General features: G+C 36.0%; 1 protein-coding gene across 1 annotated transcript; it reads left to right on the top strand.

Moving 5' to 3' along the window:
• Window positions 1-324: 324 nt before the first annotated feature.
• Window positions 325-6,874, top strand: LOC100932884 (keratin, type I cytoskeletal 10). The gene is made up of 7 exons (XM_031968815.1): window positions 325-879; window positions 3,001-3,083; window positions 3,689-3,845; window positions 3,944-4,105; window positions 4,215-4,340; window positions 5,377-5,591; window positions 6,649-6,874. Exons 1-7 carry the CDS (start codon window positions 325-327, stop codon window positions 6,872-6,874), a joined length of 1,524 nt encoding a protein of 507 aa, XP_031824675.1.
• The last annotated feature ends 11,108 nt before the right edge of the window (window positions 6,875-17,982 follow it).

The following is a 17,982-nucleotide window of genomic DNA, read 5'->3' as shown; positions in this document are numbered from 1 at the left end:
TTTTTTTTTGCTGAGAATATAGTTTTTAACCAATTGCTCAATGTTCTGCAAAAGAGGAAAAAAATAATGAAAGAGTTTCTATTGAACTCCACCCATCTTCCATTTCAACATAATAAATGTGCTATTTGTTTCAAGGGCAAAACACACACCATAATGTATCAGATTGGTTATTAGTAATGATAATGCTAAATTGTCAAAAAGAAGTCAGCCTAGTGAAAAGAAAATCCATCAGGTGGGACACACCCTCCCAGTACAGTATATATAAAGGCTTGGACAAACTTTGGATAGCAAGCATTGCTTGAGTTAAACTTCTACTGCATCACTATGTCCCAGAGATATAATTCCAGCAAGCAATACTCTTCCTCCCACAGTGGAGGAGGAGGAGGAGGTTCTTCCATCAGAGTCTCAAGCAGTAGAGGCTCTGTCTATGGGACTGGCTCTATTGGTGGAGGATTTAGCTCAGGTGGGGGTTCTAGTTATGTCAGCTGCTCAAAAGGGGGCTTTGGCAGTGCATCAATAAGGAGCTTTGGAAGAGGCATTGGCGGCGGCAGTTATGTTGGGAGCAGCTTTGGTGGTTATGGTTTTGGTGGAGGAAGCTATAGTGAAGGAAACTATGGTGGGGGAAGTTTTGGTGGAGTTCTTGGGGGAGGCTTTGGTGGAGGCGATGGAGGGCTCCTCACAGGCAATGAGAAGGTTACCATGCAGAACCTGAATGATCGCCTGGCCTCCTACCTGGACAAAGTGCGAAGTCTGGAAGAATCTAACTCTGAGCTAGAGCAAAAAATCAAGGAATGGTATGAGAAAAATGGCAATGCCAATCAGCGAGAACCTCGTGACTACTCTCATTATTATGACCAAATCAAAGAACTAAAGGATCAGGTAAGAAACATCATTTATGCTGCTTCTGAACTAGTTTTGTACTTAGTCCTTAGTCTTATTTTTAAAAATATATTGTAGAGCTGATCTCAAAGTCAGGAGACCTAGGTTCAAGTTTTCTCTGAAGCTTAATAGTTACATGGTCCAAGAGAAGTGTTTCATCCAGTGTCTATAAGCAATTCTCTAAGATTCAAAGCAGGTGTTCATCTGTATTATAAAAGGGAGTTCCTCATTGGCAGCTACTTAGATCCAGCCTCAACCTCTAATTCTCCTACCACCAAAAAAGAACTCTGGTCTTTTCATCATGAAAGCTTGAAAATCCTCTGTTTCCTTGAATGACCACCTTTTCCTCTGAAGGATTATACTCAGTTTTGCTGGGTAGATGGTTCTTAATCGTAATCCTAGCTCCATTGTTTTCTGGAATATAATATTCCAAGCCCTCTGATCATTTGATGTAGTAGCTGCTAATTCTTGTGTTATGCTGAATGTGGCTCCACAATATTTGAATTGTTTCTTTTGCAAAATTTTCTCCATTACATGGGAGCTCTGGAATTTGGCTACAAAATTCCTGGGAATTTTTATTTTGGAATCTCTTTCAGGAGATGATCAATGGATTCTTTTCAATTTGTTTTACCCTCTGCTTCTAGAATAACAGAACAGTTTTCCTTGATAATTTCTTGAAAGATGATGTCCAGGCTCTTTTTTTGATCATGGTAGGTAGACCAATAAGAGAGCCTGGATCTATTTTCCAGGTTAATTATTTTTCCAATGAGATATTTCACTATTTTTTCATTTTTCTTTTGTTTTATTGCATCTTGATCTCTTATAAAGTCATTAGCTTCCATTTACTCAATTTGATTTTTTTTAAAAAAGTATTTTCCTCAATGAGCTTTTGTACCTCCTTTCCCAATTAACCAATTTTGCTTTTTAAGGCATTAGGCATTATCCTCATTAGATTTTTGTATTCTGTTTACATTTCTCTCAATTCTTTCCCTAATTTTTCCTCTATCTCTCTTACTTGATTTTCAAAGTCTGTTTTGAGCTCTTCCATGGCCTGAACCCAATTCTTATTTTTCTTGGAAGCTTTGGATGTAGGAGTTTTGATTTTATTATCATCTTCTGAGTGTGTGTTTGGATCTTCCTTGTCACCATAATAACTTTCAATAGTCAGAAACATTTTTTTATGTTTTCTGCTCATTTTCCTAGCCTATTACTCTGCTCTTAACTCTTTGTTAAAGTAGGGCTCTGTTTCCTGGATGGAGGGTTTCCTGGATGGACAATTCCCAGGGTTTTATGCAGTTGTTTTCAGAAATTCTTCTAGGAATCTGACCACAAGCAGTCATTTTTGCCCTGTACCCACTCCACTATAGCTCCAAGATCTAGTGTTCTGGCCTGGGATGGGGCTCCACTGGCTAAGGCTGACCAAAGCTGTCACACCAGACTCCCACCTTCTTGCACAGACCCTTTCCACTGACCCTTCTAATCCTCCTTAGTGTTCCTGGAGTGAAAGGTCCAGAACACTCTAGCACGACTGCTGGTCCAGAGGTTCTGCTACCCTGATGCTGGGGTCAGGGCCAGAGCTCTGGCCTGGGCTGGAGTTGGGACTGAGGCCAGGCCTATGCCAGGATTTCACCCTGGGCTCCACTCTAGTCCCTTTTATGCTGACTTTCCAGATCCTCTTTGGTGTTTCTGGGCTGAGAAGTCTGGAAGTCACCAGTACTTCAGCTGATTTCGAGATTGGGCCCAGGCTGGGGCTGGGTCCAGGGCTGCACTGGCATGTGCACACTGGGACTAAATGCTGGACTCCCACCCTGGTGTCACATCCATTTTCTGCCTCAGTTAGAAAATGCTCCACTCCATCTTTTTTGATATTTTGATACTCTAAAATTTATTTAGAGTCATTATTTAAAGGAATTTGGAGTAGTTTGGGAAGACCTTGGGCAAGTTCCTGCCTTTTCTCTTGCCATCTTGGCTCCACCTCCTCATGGTATCTCATCCATAAAAGATAGAAGTATTCCCATAGAACTCTGGGAGATGATAAATGGTTAAATTCTGTTCTTTAAAAGCTTTTTTTTCAAAAATCCATATATATGACTTCCTTCTAAATTATATCTCCTCTACCAGATCCTGAATCTAAGTACTGACAATGCTAATGTGCTGCTGCAAATTGACAATGCCAGACTGGCTGCTGAAGACTTCAGACTGAAGTAAGCAAAGGGAATAAAGAGTATGTGCCCCTGAAATTGTTGGGCATGAATCTGATGATTGCTTAACAAAATCAAAATGAGTTTCCAATGGTCTTGAAATGGAACATCCTGCCTGACCAAAAAAAATCATTCAAAATTGAACATTATCTAGAGACCATCAGAGAATTTTTCTAATATGTTTGAGAATTATTTTGTAACTGACTTCTAAGTCATTTTAGACTTGCTGTTTTTTAAATAGTTATCATTTGTGTGTAAAGTAGAATGAACATGCTTAAATAAAATATTAAGTTAAATAATTGCGAGATTATGAAATTAATTCTATTAATAATCAAGTCACTATTCTATTAGTAATAAATACAATCTATTACTAATAAAGTTGGTCATTTCAGACTAATACAATTTCTCTAGCACCCAGAAAAATACCCTGGATGCAATAAGCCCTTAATTAATGTGTATTTCATCATATTTTACATGATATTTTATTATATTGTATTATATTTTGCAAATTTACATTTCCTCAAGGTCTTTTTTCCTATTCTCCTTCTCAAAAGATATCCACTTAAATAGACTGAATTATATTCATGATTATACCATGTCTCTTTGAGGTATGAGAATGAAGTAACCCTGCATCAAAGTGTAGAGGCTGACATTAATGGCCTGCGCAGAGTCCTGGATGATCTGTCCTTGGCCAAGACTGACCTGGAGATGCAGCTTGAAAACTTGAATGAGGAACTGGACTTCTTGAAGAAGAACCATGAAGAAGTAAGAAAAAGTTCTGTTCCATTCCACAATGCTATATACCCTATCCCCTAAATTCTCACAAAAGCCATAGAAACATATGGATTCTCTTCTTCCCATAGGAAATGAAAGATCTTCAGAATGTGTCTACAGGTGATGTGAATGTGGAAATTAATGCTGCTCCAGGAGTGGATCTTACTGAATATCTAAACCGCATGAGAAGCGAATATGAGACTATGGCTGAACAAAACCGCAAAGAAGCTGAAGCCTGGTTCAATGAAAAGGTGAAAATAACTTATCATGCTTAAAAGCCACTGACCTCATCATAAAGGTGGTTATTATCTTCTAACAATTCTTTTCTTTCTTTCCACTCCTTTGCTTTTATAATCCTAGAGCAAGGAGCTGACCACAGAGATTGATACCAATGTTGAACAAGTGTCCAGCTACAAATCTGAGATCACCGAATTGAAACGAAATGTTCAAGCTTTAGAGATTGAACTACAGTCACAAATGGCCCTGGTAAGTTACCAATAAGATGTCTACTTCCATAAAATAAACTCTGTGTTTCCAAAATGTTTTAATGCACTTCTCAATAAAATACAAAACTTTGAAACATTGGAACATTAATTTTTTAATTTTATGATGCCAAGTATGAGTGTTCACTAAATTAGGTAATGCATTATTAGACCATCTTGGTGAGAGTGAAAGAAAAGAGAGTAAAAGCCTAAGATCATGGCATATAGATGAAGAAGAAATTGAAGTAGTGTCTGATTTTATATTCTTTAGTTCAAAGATCACTGAAGACAGTGACTGCAGCCATGAAGTTAAAAGACTTGCTCCTTAGAATGAAAGTTGTAGTAAATATGAACAATACACTAAAAAGCAGAGATGTTACTTTGCCAACAAAGTTCTGTATAATCAAAGGTGGTTTTTCCAGTAGCAATACATGGCTCTGAGAGCTTGAATATATAAGAAAAGCTGAGTGCTGCAGAATCAATTCAAACTGTGGTGCTGGAGAAGACTTTTGAGAGTCCCTTGTATAGGAGGGAGTCAAATCAATATTTAAAGAAATTAATTCAGGCTATTTACTATTTTAAAGTTTAAATACTTTGGCCATGTAATGAGAAGACAACCCTTGGAAAAGCCCGAAAAAAAAAGTGGATGGCAAAGAATGAGATGGATAGATGGTGTCATGAAAACAATGAAGATGAACGCGGAAAGACTTTGAGGGATAATGCAAGACAGAAAGGCCAGGTTTTGTATGGTTCATAGTGTCATGAAGAGTCAGAAATTACTAAATGAATGAACAACAAGTATATAGAGAAAGAAGCAAAGTATGTAATATCAGGCTTTTGAAATACAAGCAAGGCACCATATCAAGGCCAAAGTGTGGGTGGTATTGGTCTGAAATTACTGAAAAGCTAAAACTCAGTCAGATCACATAGTTCTAAATGTAATCAAAGTTCTTCATTCTTCCATAAATTTCCAATTGGAGTTTTGTTGAATCCCATTTAACCAATGACCTTGTCCATTCACACAATGCTCCTCTCCCCAGAAACAATCCCTGGAAGCAACTTTGGGAGAGACAGAAGGTCGTTATTGTGTACAGCTGTCACAAATCCAGGCTCAGATCACTGCTCTTGAAGAGCAGTTACAGCAGATCAGGGCTGAAACAGAAAGTCAGAATTTAGAATACCAGGTGCTCCTCGACATCAAGATCCGCCTGGAGAATGAAATTCAGACCTACCGTAGCCTGCTAGAGGAAGGAGGGTGAGTGAAAGAAATCTCACTATTGGAAATTTTCCTGCCTATGAATTTTCTAGGTAGGTGAGCAACTCCCAATTTTGGGGAAGGAAAGAGTTGTTAGAGGATAAATACTCTGTTTGAAAAGTTGGATTCATCCTGCCTTATTTGGGCCAAGGAATGATCATCCTGGCCAAAAAAAATATCTCTTTTCAAGTATTTTTAAATTATTTGTCTCTCTGTCTCTCTTTGTCTCTGTCTCTATCTCTCTCTCTCTCCTCCCTCTTTCCTTTCTCTGTCTCTCTGTCTCTCTGTCTCTCTCTGTCTCTCTCTGTCTCTCTGTCTCCCTCTGTCTGTCTCTCTCTCACTGCCTCTCTGTCTCTATGTCTCTCTATGTCTGTGTGTCTCTCTGTCTCTCTGTCTCTCTCTCTCTTTCTCTCTTCCTCTCTCCCTTTTCCCTCCTCTCTCTCTCTCTCCCTCCTCTCTCTTCTCTCTTTTCCTCTCTCTCCCTCTCTCCTTTCTCTTCTCCTCCTCCTCTTCCTCCTCTCTGTCTCTCTATTTCTGTCTCTCTCTCTCTCTCTCTCTCTCTCTCTCTCTCTCTTCTCTCTCTCTCTCTGTCTCTGTCTCTCTCTCTCTCTCCTTTTCTCTCTCTCTCTCCTGCTTCCCCCTATCTTTCCCAGGATGAAAGTGCAATGTCCATTCATTGGTTCAATTTCAAATACTGACTGACATGAGGACTTTCACTTGCTCTATTTTTCCCATCATAGATGATTTGCCTTTCCTCAGATAGCCTGATGACCCTCTGTCCCCAAGGGTTCACTTTATGGTGGCACATTTAATGATGATATCCAATTAGTTTTATCTCTGTTGAAGTTCAGAATGCCCAAACTCAAGTGATCCATCAGTCTCAGTCTTCCCCAGTGGGAGGGACTATGGACATATCCATCACAGTTGGTCATCAATCTTTTCTCAAATTATTGTTACTCTAACAGTTTAATAAAATCTGGGAAAAGAAACATATATTTTCTCATGCTTATGGGAAGATAACCATTAAAATTTATCTCTCTTTTTATATTTCTGGTAGCTCATCCGAAGTTGGTGGCCATAGAGGAAGCTCTGGTGGTGGATATGGTGGAAGTTCCAGTGGTGGCCAAGGGGGTGGATATGGAGGAAGCTCTAGTGGCAGTGGAGGACTCAAAAGTTCTACTTCCAGAGGAGGTTCAAGTGGAGAACAAGGAGGAAGCACTGAATCTGGTGGAGAATCTTCATCTAAAAACAGCTCTGGAACAAGGTCAGCAGAAATTAACTAGGGTATTCAGAAGCCATTTTAATTTCTTGTGGGGATTTTGTTTTTGAAGTTCCTTTTTTCCTTCTTTCATTCTTCTTAAATATGGAAACACAAGCATCAAAGAAAGCTTCTCTTTTCAGAAATAAATTGTTTTGATAATAATTTTGAAGCTAAAAATATTGACTTTGGATATAGTTTTATGTTTTAACTTGAGGTCACTATCACTAAAAGTCACTTAAATTGAAATGGCATCTTCTTATAACATTAGCAATAAGAGAGAGAGAGAGAGAGAGAGAGAGAGAGAGAGAGCGTGCACGGGCATCCAATGCAAACTCTGGAAGTTTCTAGAGGCAAGATTTGTAATATGAGTCAAATGATTGATTGTTTGAGAACCCTCCCAACTAAATTAGGAGAAGTTCCTAATGAGGTTGACTAAATAATGAAGACTGTTTTAGTCAGGACAACTCTAGAAATTGTCTAGTGAATGCTCAGGGCTGTAGTCTGTGCTGGCAAAATGAATATTCATGCTAACAAAATCATGGATCCTTAAATATTTACATGATAGAGAATTTCAAAATGAAATTTTGAATAGGGCTCAGAAGGAGCCGTTTTTGTTGGACTCTTTTTTCATGTTTTCCTTTCAATCAGAAGTATATATATATATATATATATATATATATATATATATATATATATATAAAAGTATTGTGCTTAGTAAATATGCCTTTCAAGGACCAAACTGCAATTTCTGTGATTAGAGGAATGTATTCCCTTAATTATGAAATTATGAAATCATTATGAAATTAATGATTTCAGTTACTGCTTCTTATTTTCCTTGCTCAAGTGGAGCTTTGGGGGGGAGGCTCTTAAATTCTCCTCAATTTCATTAAAGAAGTGTTTTTTCATTATATAGTCGAAATACAAGTATTGGTCATTTTTCACTTACAGATTCTAATAGAAACCAGTTGATCAAGACCATTGTTGGGGAATTAGCCTCTGATGATAGAGTCCTTTCATCCAGAGTGGAATCATAGACCAAGAAGCACTGTTATTAGCTAATATGAACATGGAAGAATCTCTTTTCTGAAGACCACAATATATCAAGACTGGATAAAGAAAATCTCCATCATTCCTAATGGTCTTAGACAAGTTCTCTCTCTTTAAATATAAGGGATCTAAAAGGTTTCTCATGATTTCCTTTCTATTTCTTTTCACTTTGCCAAAGACTATTCTTCAGTGAAAATCTCATAAAGAAACTTTCTGTTCCTATATACTGATATATTTCAATAAACTTTCTTACTGATGCAAACAATGTAATTATGTACATGTTATCTTTCTCTTTTAAATGAGACATTAATAACTTTAACATGAAAGTTTATAGTATCATACGAATCAAAGTAAGTTCTTAGAGAAACAATCCAGTCCAACCCAGTCATTTTTCAGGGAAGGAAAAAAAATACCTTTGTCCTCAGCTACTTCCTTGCACAAGGTCCAAACAAGAATCTGAGAACTGTAACTTGCTTGTCACTTTAAGTAAGGGTGGGATAATTCACTGAAATGAACCAACTAACAAAGGAGAAAAACTCTCTAACAAGAGAGGGCATACCTCTTACCTGTGAACTGACAAACTTCAAGGCCAAAGATGTGAGGAGTCACTTAGGACAAAAATAACATCCAAGCAAAAAGCATCACATAAATACCCAGCTAGGCCAAGGGCTAGAGGAGGTGAGAAGGATAAGTATCAGTCAAAGAGCAAAGCCAGGATTCAAATAGATTCATCCATTCAGTAAAATTTCAGTGATCAAATAACCTTTTCAGCCCAGGCTAGCATTAGCTAAGCTCAGCAGCCAAGCAAACTGCATGACACAGTATTGCAGCAGACATGCCCCTGGTATAGGGGCATCAATTGTTCATGAAGAGGAAACAGCTCAACAGCATTTCAGCCTGTTCATTAGATACTCCTGGGAGTCCTATGAAGAACAAACCCATTTAACAACAGAGCAATTCACCCATCTCCAATGCCATGCTCCATAGTGAATCCATGAGGATTCTCCAGAGAAAGAAAAAATAAGAAAGGTCTACAATTTTGAAGTTCTAAGTTACCTCAGGCATTTGTGTTTCTTACACACGTGCCTCACAACTATTGTACTATAACTCTACTTGGAGTGCTTGGTAATTATGTTCTCTGTCATATGAGCAAAAGTGTTTTGTTTTGTTTTTTAAAGAATCATCTATTACAACAACTTATAAGTAGGATAATACACCATGACCAAATGGGATTTATACAAGGAATGCAGGAATGGGTCAATATAATTGACCATATCAGTAGGAAAACTAACAGAAATCATGATAATCTCAGTAGATGCAGAAAAAGCATTCCTATTAAAATACTAAAAATCATAGGAATGGAGTTTTCCTTAAAATGATAAGCAACATTAATCTAAAACCATCAGCAAGTATTACTGGCAATGGAGAAAAGCTAAATGCATTCCCAGGAAGATCAGAGTGAAACAAGCAGGTTCATTATCACCACTATTATTAAATATTGGCCTGGAAATGTTGGCTTTAGCAATAAGAAAGAAAAAGAAATTAAAGGAATTAGAATAGGCAATGAATACTTAGACAATAAACCAAAAATCTATTTGAAACAATTAACAGTTTTAGCAAAATTGTAAGATATAAAATAAAACCGCACAAATCATGAGCATTTCCATATGTTACTAATAAAACCCAGCAGAAAGAGAAATTCAATTTAAAATAACTATAGACAAAGTAAAATATTTGAGTGTCTACCTGACAAGACAACCCAGGAACTATATGAACACAATTACAAAACACTTTTCACCCAAATGGTCAGATGCAAACAATTGGAAATTATCAATTGTTCAGAGGTAGGCCTAGCTAATATAATAAAAATGGCAATTCTATCTAAATTAGTCTACTTGTTCAGTAGGATACCAATCAAACTGCCGAAAAATTATTTTATAGAGCTAGGAAAAATAATAACAAAATTCTTATGAAAAAATAAAAAGATCAGGAATGTCAAGGGAAGTAATGGGGAAAAAATTCAAAAGGTGGTAGCCTAGCAGTACCAGACCTAAAGCTCTGTTATAAAGCAGACTTCAAAACTATCTAGTACTGGTTAAGAAATAGAGGAGTGATCGGTGGAATAGGTTATATATACATAACACAATAATTAATGACTATAGTAAGGTTTACTCTTTGATAAATTCAAAGATTCCAACTTCTAGAATAAGAACTCACCATTTGACAAAATTTTCTGAGAAAACTGGAAAATAATGTCAGAAACTCAGCATAGACCCATATCTCACACCCCATATCAAACTAAGGTCAAAATAGATACATGATTTAGGTGTAAAGGGCAATAATATAAACAAATTAGGAGAACGAGAAATAGTTACTATCAGATTTTGGGAGAAGGGAGGAATTTATGGCCAACGATGAACCTGAGAACATTTGAAATGCAAGATGGATAACTTTGATTAAATTAAATTTAAAAGATTTTGTACAAACAAAACCAATACAGCCAAGATTAGAAGGGAAGAAGAAAGCTGGGAGAAAAAAAATTATAGACAGTGTGTCTGATAAATGCCTCATTTCTAAAATATGTAAAGAACTGAGTCATATTTATAAGAATATAAGTCATTTATCAATAAATGGATTTTGATCAAAGGATATGAACAGGTAATTTTTGGATGAAGAAATTAAGGCCATCTATAATCATATGATAAAATTCTCTAAATCGCTATTGATTAGAGAAATGCAAACTAAAACAACTCTGAAGTACTGCCTCATACTTGTCATATTGGCTAAGATGACAGGAAGAGATAATGATAAATGTTGGAGGGAATGTGGAAAAGCTGGGACACTAATGTATTGTTGATGGAGTTGTGAAAAGATCCAATCATTCTGGAGAGCAATTTGGAAGTAGGCCCAAAGGGCTATAAAACTGTGCATACCCTTTTGATCTAGCAGTGTCACTACTAGGTCTATATTCCAAAGAAATAATAACAGAGAGGAAAAGACCAACATATGCAAAAATGTTGTAGCAGCTCTTTTTGTGGTGACTAAGAACTGAAAAATGAGTAGATGCACATCAATCGAGGAACGGCTCAATAAGTTATGGTATATGAAAATAATGGAATGTTATTTTTAAATAAAAATTGATGAGCAGGTTGATTTTTAAAAGGCCTGGAAAGAGTTACATGAACAGATGCTGACTGAAGCAAGCAGAACCAGGAAAACATAGTACACAGCAACAGCAAGATTGTACAATGATCAACTACGATAGACTTGGTTCTTCTCAGCAGTTCAGTGATCCAAAACAATCCCAATAAACTTTGGGTGGAAAAGGCCATCCACATCCAAAAAGAGAACTATGGAGACTGAATGTAAATCAACATATGCTATGTTCATATTTTTTTTTATTATTTTTTGCCTTTTTTCTTGTGGTTTTTCCCTTTTGTTCTGATTTTTTTCTCTCTCAATATAATTAATATGGAAAATGTAAAAAAATGAATGTACACATATAATCCAGAAAAATGTTGTTTTACATGTAACTGAAGGAAATAAGACTTAAATTTAAAAAATAACCATCTACTAGTTGAGTGCTTAAGGGAAGCACTGAATAGTAGCTCTCAGATACAATGTTACATGTGGTTTCCCACAAGATCACCCCTGGAAACCAAGGTAGCAATTATTCCTCCAGGCATCTCACTAGCCACTGCCAATTCAGGTCTAAAGAGTGATCTTCAGATTTTCAATAATACTTTTAAATACACAATAGACCAAATGGTAAGAGGTTTAAAAAAAACTGAAGAAAAGAACTCTTAAAAACGCAAAACTGGCCAAAGAGAAAAACATAAAAATTCACTGAAGAAATAACTCCTTAAATAAATAGAATTGGCCAAATGGAAAAGGAGTTACTCACTGAAGAAAATAATGCTTTAGAAATTAGAAACTGGACATTGTTGGTGGAGTTGTGAACTGTTTCAACCATTCTAGAGAGCAATTTGGAATTATACTCAAAGTACTATCAAACTGTTGCATACCCTTTCATCCAGCAGTATCTCTACTGAGTCTGTATCCCAATGAGATTATAAAAAGGGGGAAGAGTATACACATATACAAAAATGTTTGTGACTGACCTTTTTGTACTGGCAAGGAATGAAAACTGAATGAATATCTATTATCTAGGGAATAGCTGAATAAGTTATGGCATATGTATGTTATGGAATATTATTGTCCTATAAGAAATGATCAACAGGATGATTTCAGAAATGCTTGGAGAAACTTACATAACTGATGCTAAAGGAAGTGAATAAAACCAAGAGAACATTGTTCACGGCAACAAGATTATGTGATGATCAACTATGATGCTCTAGCTCTTTTCAACAATGAGGTGACTCAGGCCAACTCCAATAGACTTGTGATAGAAAAAGCCATCTCTATCCAGAAAGCAGACAATGGGGACTGAACATGGATCACAACATAGTACTATTTTGTTGTTGCTTACTTGCTTTTTTTCTTTCTTTCTAATTTTTTTCCTTTTTGATCTAATTTTTCTTGTGTATCATGATAAATATGGAAATATGTATAGGAGAATTTCACATGTTTAACATATTTTGGATTGCTTGCAGTCCAGGGAAGGAAGTGAAGTGAAAGGAGGGAAAAAAACTTGGAATACAGGATTTTGAAAGAGCAGATGTTGAAAACTATCTTTCCATATATTTTGAAAATAAAAAGTTATCTGTTTTAATATATATATATATATAGAATTTGGGGGAGGCAACTAGGTGGTACAGTGGATAGAGCACTAACCCTAAAGTCAGGAGGATCTGAGTTCAAATCTGACTTCAGATGCTTAACACTTCCTAGCTGTGTGACCCTGGGCAAATCACCCAACTGCCTCAGAAAAAAAAAAAAAGAAAGAAAAAGAATTGGACAAGTGGAAGCTAATGACTTTATGAAACATCAAAATAATAAAGTAAATCAAAAGAATGAAAAATAGGAGAAATGGGAAATACCCCTTTGGAAAAATAACTGACCTGAAAAATAAATCAAGGAGAGATAATTTAAGAATTATTATACCATTTAAAAGCATGATCAAAAAAATAGTGCAGACATTGTATTTCAAGGGGAGAGACTGAATATGGATGAGAACAGCAGTGTGCTGTGACACCCATCCTCCCTGGTTCTGGGTCTTTCCCAACCCAACCCCTCCCACAGTTTCTTCATTGTCAAGAAGCACTGTGTAATTGAAAGAACATTAGACTTGGAGTCAGCAGAGACCTTGTTATTATTTTGTCTGTGACTCACTAACTTTAGAACTATGGACAAGTCCAATATCTATCACCACCTCCACAGGAGATTGTGAGGTTCAAATGAGGTTACATGTGGAAAGAATTTGGAAAATGATGTGACACAAAATAAATGTCTATCATTATTAGTGAAGAGACCTGTTTATGAGAATCAATATTGATTGAATCAGTATTCAAATCTGGAAAAATCATTAAAAGCAACTGAAGTAACAAGGTAGAATAGTGGCTAAGAGCAATGGAATTAGTTTCAGTAACACTTTAGTTTCCTCATGTATAAAACGGGGATAATAATGACATGTAACTCATAAAGTTTTTGGTAAGACCAAATAAAATAATATATGTATAGTGTTCTGTCAAATTAAAAGTACTAAATAAATTATTGATGAACAAAATGGAACTTCTTGTTATTCAATCATTTCTAGCTCTTTGTTACCCATTTGGAGTCTTTTTGGCAAAGATATTGAAGTCACTTGACATTTTCTGCTCCAGGTCATTTTACAGATGAAGAAAATGAGACAAACAGGCAAAGTGACTTGCCCAGCATAATACAGCTAGTAAGTGTGGGCAGCCAAATTTGAACTTAGGTATTCCTGACTCCAGACTTGGTTCTCTACTCTACCATTTAACTGGAATAAAAAGAATTTAAGAGACTTTAAGCAACACATAAAAAGAAAAATAGAAAGGAGTGGCACAAATAGGGATGGCATCACATAAAAGTGGCATGGAAGTTCTTGAGAGGCCTAAATGTGGGTGAGATAATGTTAAAGCTGTCCTATAAAAGCTCATAGTACTTCTAGGGGATAGTTCAGTTTTCCAGTTTAAGGGGTAAAGATGATAGTTCTCAGGGAAATAGCTGCATATATGAATATGTACATACTCCAATATTCTACTGAAATTGTGATTTTATAATGTGACCTTTCCCTTTAATAAGCACATTGCACTTCAACCCAACCTACCTATACATTTATCATACTTTCTCCTAATTTTTAGAAAAGGAGTGCCACCAAAATATTGGGGTTCTTCATGTTCCCGTGACATGATGAGGACACCAATTGAATATAAATAACCATGTATGCATATTTTCCACAATTGATTTAGAACAATTGTTTTTAATCATGTCTAACTCTCTATTTGGAGTTTTATTGGCATAGATACTAGAGTGGTTTGACATTTCCTTCTGCAGCTCATTTGACAAATAAAGAAACTGAGGCAAACGGTTAAGTGACTTGTCTAGGATCACACAGTTAGTAAGGTTCTGAGACTGGATTTGAACTAGGAAAATGAATCTTCCTGACTCCAAGCCCAACACAATATCTACTGCACCCACCTTGCGGTCCCTCTTTTAGAACATGAAAATTAAAGAATATAATAATAATAAAGAAAGAAAAGTGCAAATAGAATTCTGAATCAGTAGGAGTTAACATAAAGGAAAAATAATATGGATCTCTGAAAGATCTGAATTTTTAGGTAGAGAAGCCAAATGTCCTGCCCCCCCCCCAAAAGAAGATTCATTTATTTTCTATGTTAAGATAATTTAAAGTAAAAATAATTTTAATTCTGCTTCTATATCTCTAGAGAATTAAAAGAAATTCAGTTAATTCCTAATTGGAAAATAAAATTATATTATCAAATATAAATTGATTTTAAGGTGACAATGACTTAGAACTGAGATATAATTCCCTACAAATTCTATTCAGAGGACAAAGATATGCCCATCTGCCTAAATCTCTCAATCTTCCATACATGCCTGTATAGAAATCACAAATATCCTGTAAGGTTGACTTGTCACAGATTATTATTCTCAAGGAGATGTATGGCCATAAATTCACCCACTCCTCAGGGAAGATTGAGATATTTGTGATTTTGAGCTTCAGAGAGGACAAGTGACAAGTGATATGTATTGTTATCATCATGGTTTCATTATGCCAGGATGCTATTGGTATGGAATTTTTATTTAAGGAGAAGTACTTGTTTGGATTCTATTTCAAACTCCCAACACTATCTGGATAGGAAGTTTGAGGTCAGTTATTTGGGGCAAATAACTCTTTTGTTCAATTATTCCCTTTTCCCTTTAATAAATCAGTTGATTCGATGTTAGATCTAAAGATAAAATGGAATTTAGAATGTCTCTATAGTTCTATACCTCTCCATTTTTCAGGGGGAAAATGGACTTCTAGGGAAATTAAATGCTCTGTTCAAAATCCCTCTCTTCCCCCTCTCAATTGTTTTTGCCTTGGCAGTGCCTTTTGCCTAGAACATTATTCCTTCTCACTTATGCTACCCAAAAGCCCTAGCCTTCTTTAAGACAAATCCAATATTCTTCAGGATGTCTTTCCAGGTGTCATCTTTCTTTCTATCAGAGACCTCCATTTCTTTCCCCTCCTAGATTATATCCCGCTTATTCTATGTATTTCTTGAATGAATCAAGTTATTCCATATTGTCTTCCCTACTAAAATGTGAACTCCTTGAAAACAGACTTTTTACCTTTCATTGTGTTCCCAGCATTTAGCTATACCTGTCACAAATAATGAAATAAGATTTTTATTACTTTAATAAAAAGAATATGTGTTGAGTGATTCATCAATCACTCATCAATCAACTCATTCAATTAATAGCCATTTATTAATACCTCCTCACCACCATCTTTTTGGGGGGATAAAGGGGAACAAGGGGTAGGGAGGATAGGGCAAGACCATAAACAATTGGTGATAAACTGGGTAGAATTTCAGGACTGGAGTCAGGAATACCAGAGTTCAAATCCAGCCTTATATATGCCAATTATGTGACCCTAGGCAAGTCACTCAAACTCTGTCTACAGTTTCCTCAACTATAAAATGGGGATAATAATAGCACCTATCTCACAAGGCTATTGTGAGGATTATATGGGATAATATTAGCATGATATCTGATACATAATCGGCATGATATATTCCCTTCCACCTTCCCATTTAATTTATACATTGTTGTTCAATCATTCAGTCATAGCCCATATTGTCCATAGGGTTCTCTTGACAAAGATGACAAAGGCTTACTATATCCTTCTCCAGCAGATTAAGGCACACAGAGATTTAGTGACTTGTTTAGCATCACATAGTTAGCATCTGATGTCAGATTTGAAGTCTTCCTGTCTCCATATCCATCTTTAAAATAATGTTTCAAATTGAATTCTGGAATGTCAGAGCTAATGATCAGAGAGTGACCTTCTAGTCCAAGACAACAACAGGAAATTGGAAAGAGAGTTCTATGACATGGGAGAGAAGTTGGCACAAAGTCTATGTGGATGAAACATCAGTGGGGATACTAGGTGGTAGAGACAGAAGCAAAAGAAGCTTTGAGAGTTCCCAAGCTGAAAATAGAAAAGGAACCCAGTATTTGGACAAAAAAGATTATAGAATACCCTTCCAGCTAGCACTAGATTCTGGACCAGCACTTTCGGTCATAAGAAGTAGGATCCCTGAAGGGCAACTATTTGGCAACTCTATTGCTTTTAGCAAACTTCTGAGTCACAATTGAAGGACAGAGGGGTACTTTTAGTCAAGGAAGCCATAAGGGGCAGCATCACTTATGGTCCCAAAGAATCAGGGACCCTAAGTAACAGTATCATTTTCTGGCTCAAGAGAGGAGGACCCTAAGGAGCAGCATTGATTGTAATACCAGAGAATCAGGGGTTCTTCCTGAGTTAGGCAGATCAAAGTGAAGACCAAAATAGTGGTGACTACAACTCTTCCCAGATCATACCACCTTAAAAGCACCCAAAATTTCCAAACCTCCTGAACTATCTCTGAAAACATAATACAAAAAAAAAACCCTTGAAATAGAAGCTTGAAATAGAGGCCTTCTGCTCCCCACATGAGAAACAGAGACCAATATTAATAAAAAGTTCCAAACCAAAAAATAGATTAGAAAAATTAGTAAACAACAACAAAAAAGAACCTGAAAAGTTACTGTTATGACAGAAAAGATCAAGAAACAAACTCAGAAGAAGACATTGAATTTTAAAAGGCTACAAACAAAGCCTAAAAGAAAAGATGTGAATTGGACACAAGCCCAAGAAGAAGTCCTAGAAGAGATAAAAAACAGTTTTCAAAATCAAGTAATAGTGGGAAAGGAAAAATTAAATCAATTAAATTAATCATTAATAGATTCATTAAATTAAAATTAAAGCAAAGGAATCAAATTACAAATAAACAAAAGGAATAAAATTATTAAAAGGCAATTAACAACTGGATTTTAAAAAGGCACAAAACTACCAAAAATAACATCTTTAAAAAAACAGAATTGGCCAAATGGAAAAAGAGATGCAAAAGTTCACTGACGAAAATTATTCCTAAAAAATTTGAATTGGACAAATGAAAGATAATAACTCCACGAGGCATGAAGAAATAATGAAACAAAGCCAAAAGACTAAAACAAAAAGAAAACTAAATATTTCATGGGAAAAACAACTAACCTGGAAAAAAATTAAGGAGAAACAATTTAAGAATTATTGGGCTATCTGAAATCTATGATCAAAAAAATTCTGAACATCATATTTTAAGAATCTGTTTTAAAAAAATCCCTAGAACCAGAGGGAAATATAAAAATTTTAAAAGTCCACCAATCACCATTCAAAAGAGATCTCAAAATGAAAACTCCCAGAACTCCTAGGTCAAAGAGGAAACACTTAAAAAAGGAAGAAAGAAACAATTCAAATATTGTGGAACCACAGTCAGGATCACATAAAATAGCCACTCCCATGTTAAGGAGTAGGGGTTCCAGGAGGGTGAAATACGATATTTCAGAAAGCAA

This window comes from Sarcophilus harrisii, chromosome 4 (genome assembly GCF_902635505.1).
Source record: "Sarcophilus harrisii chromosome 4, mSarHar1.11, whole genome shotgun sequence".
In the NCBI taxonomy this organism is placed as follows: Eukaryota; Metazoa; Chordata; class Mammalia; order Dasyuromorphia; family Dasyuridae; genus Sarcophilus; species Sarcophilus harrisii.
Note: the sequence above shows the minus strand (reverse complement) of the source record. Positions and strands in the feature narration are given on the sequence as shown.

Coding starts and splice junctions, on each gene's coding strand:
- LOC100932884 (XM_031968815.1), top strand. CDS start 325: ATGTCCCAGAGATATAATTCCAGCAAGCAATACTCTTCCTCCCACAGT. Junction 4,106..4,214: donor AAGCCTGGTTCAATGAAAAG/GTGAAAATAACT, acceptor TTATAATCCTAG/AGCAAGGAGCTGACCACAGA. Junction 5,592..6,648: donor AGCCTGCTAGAGGAAGGAGG/GTGAGTGAAAGA, acceptor TATTTCTGGTAG/CTCATCCGAAGTTGGTGGCC.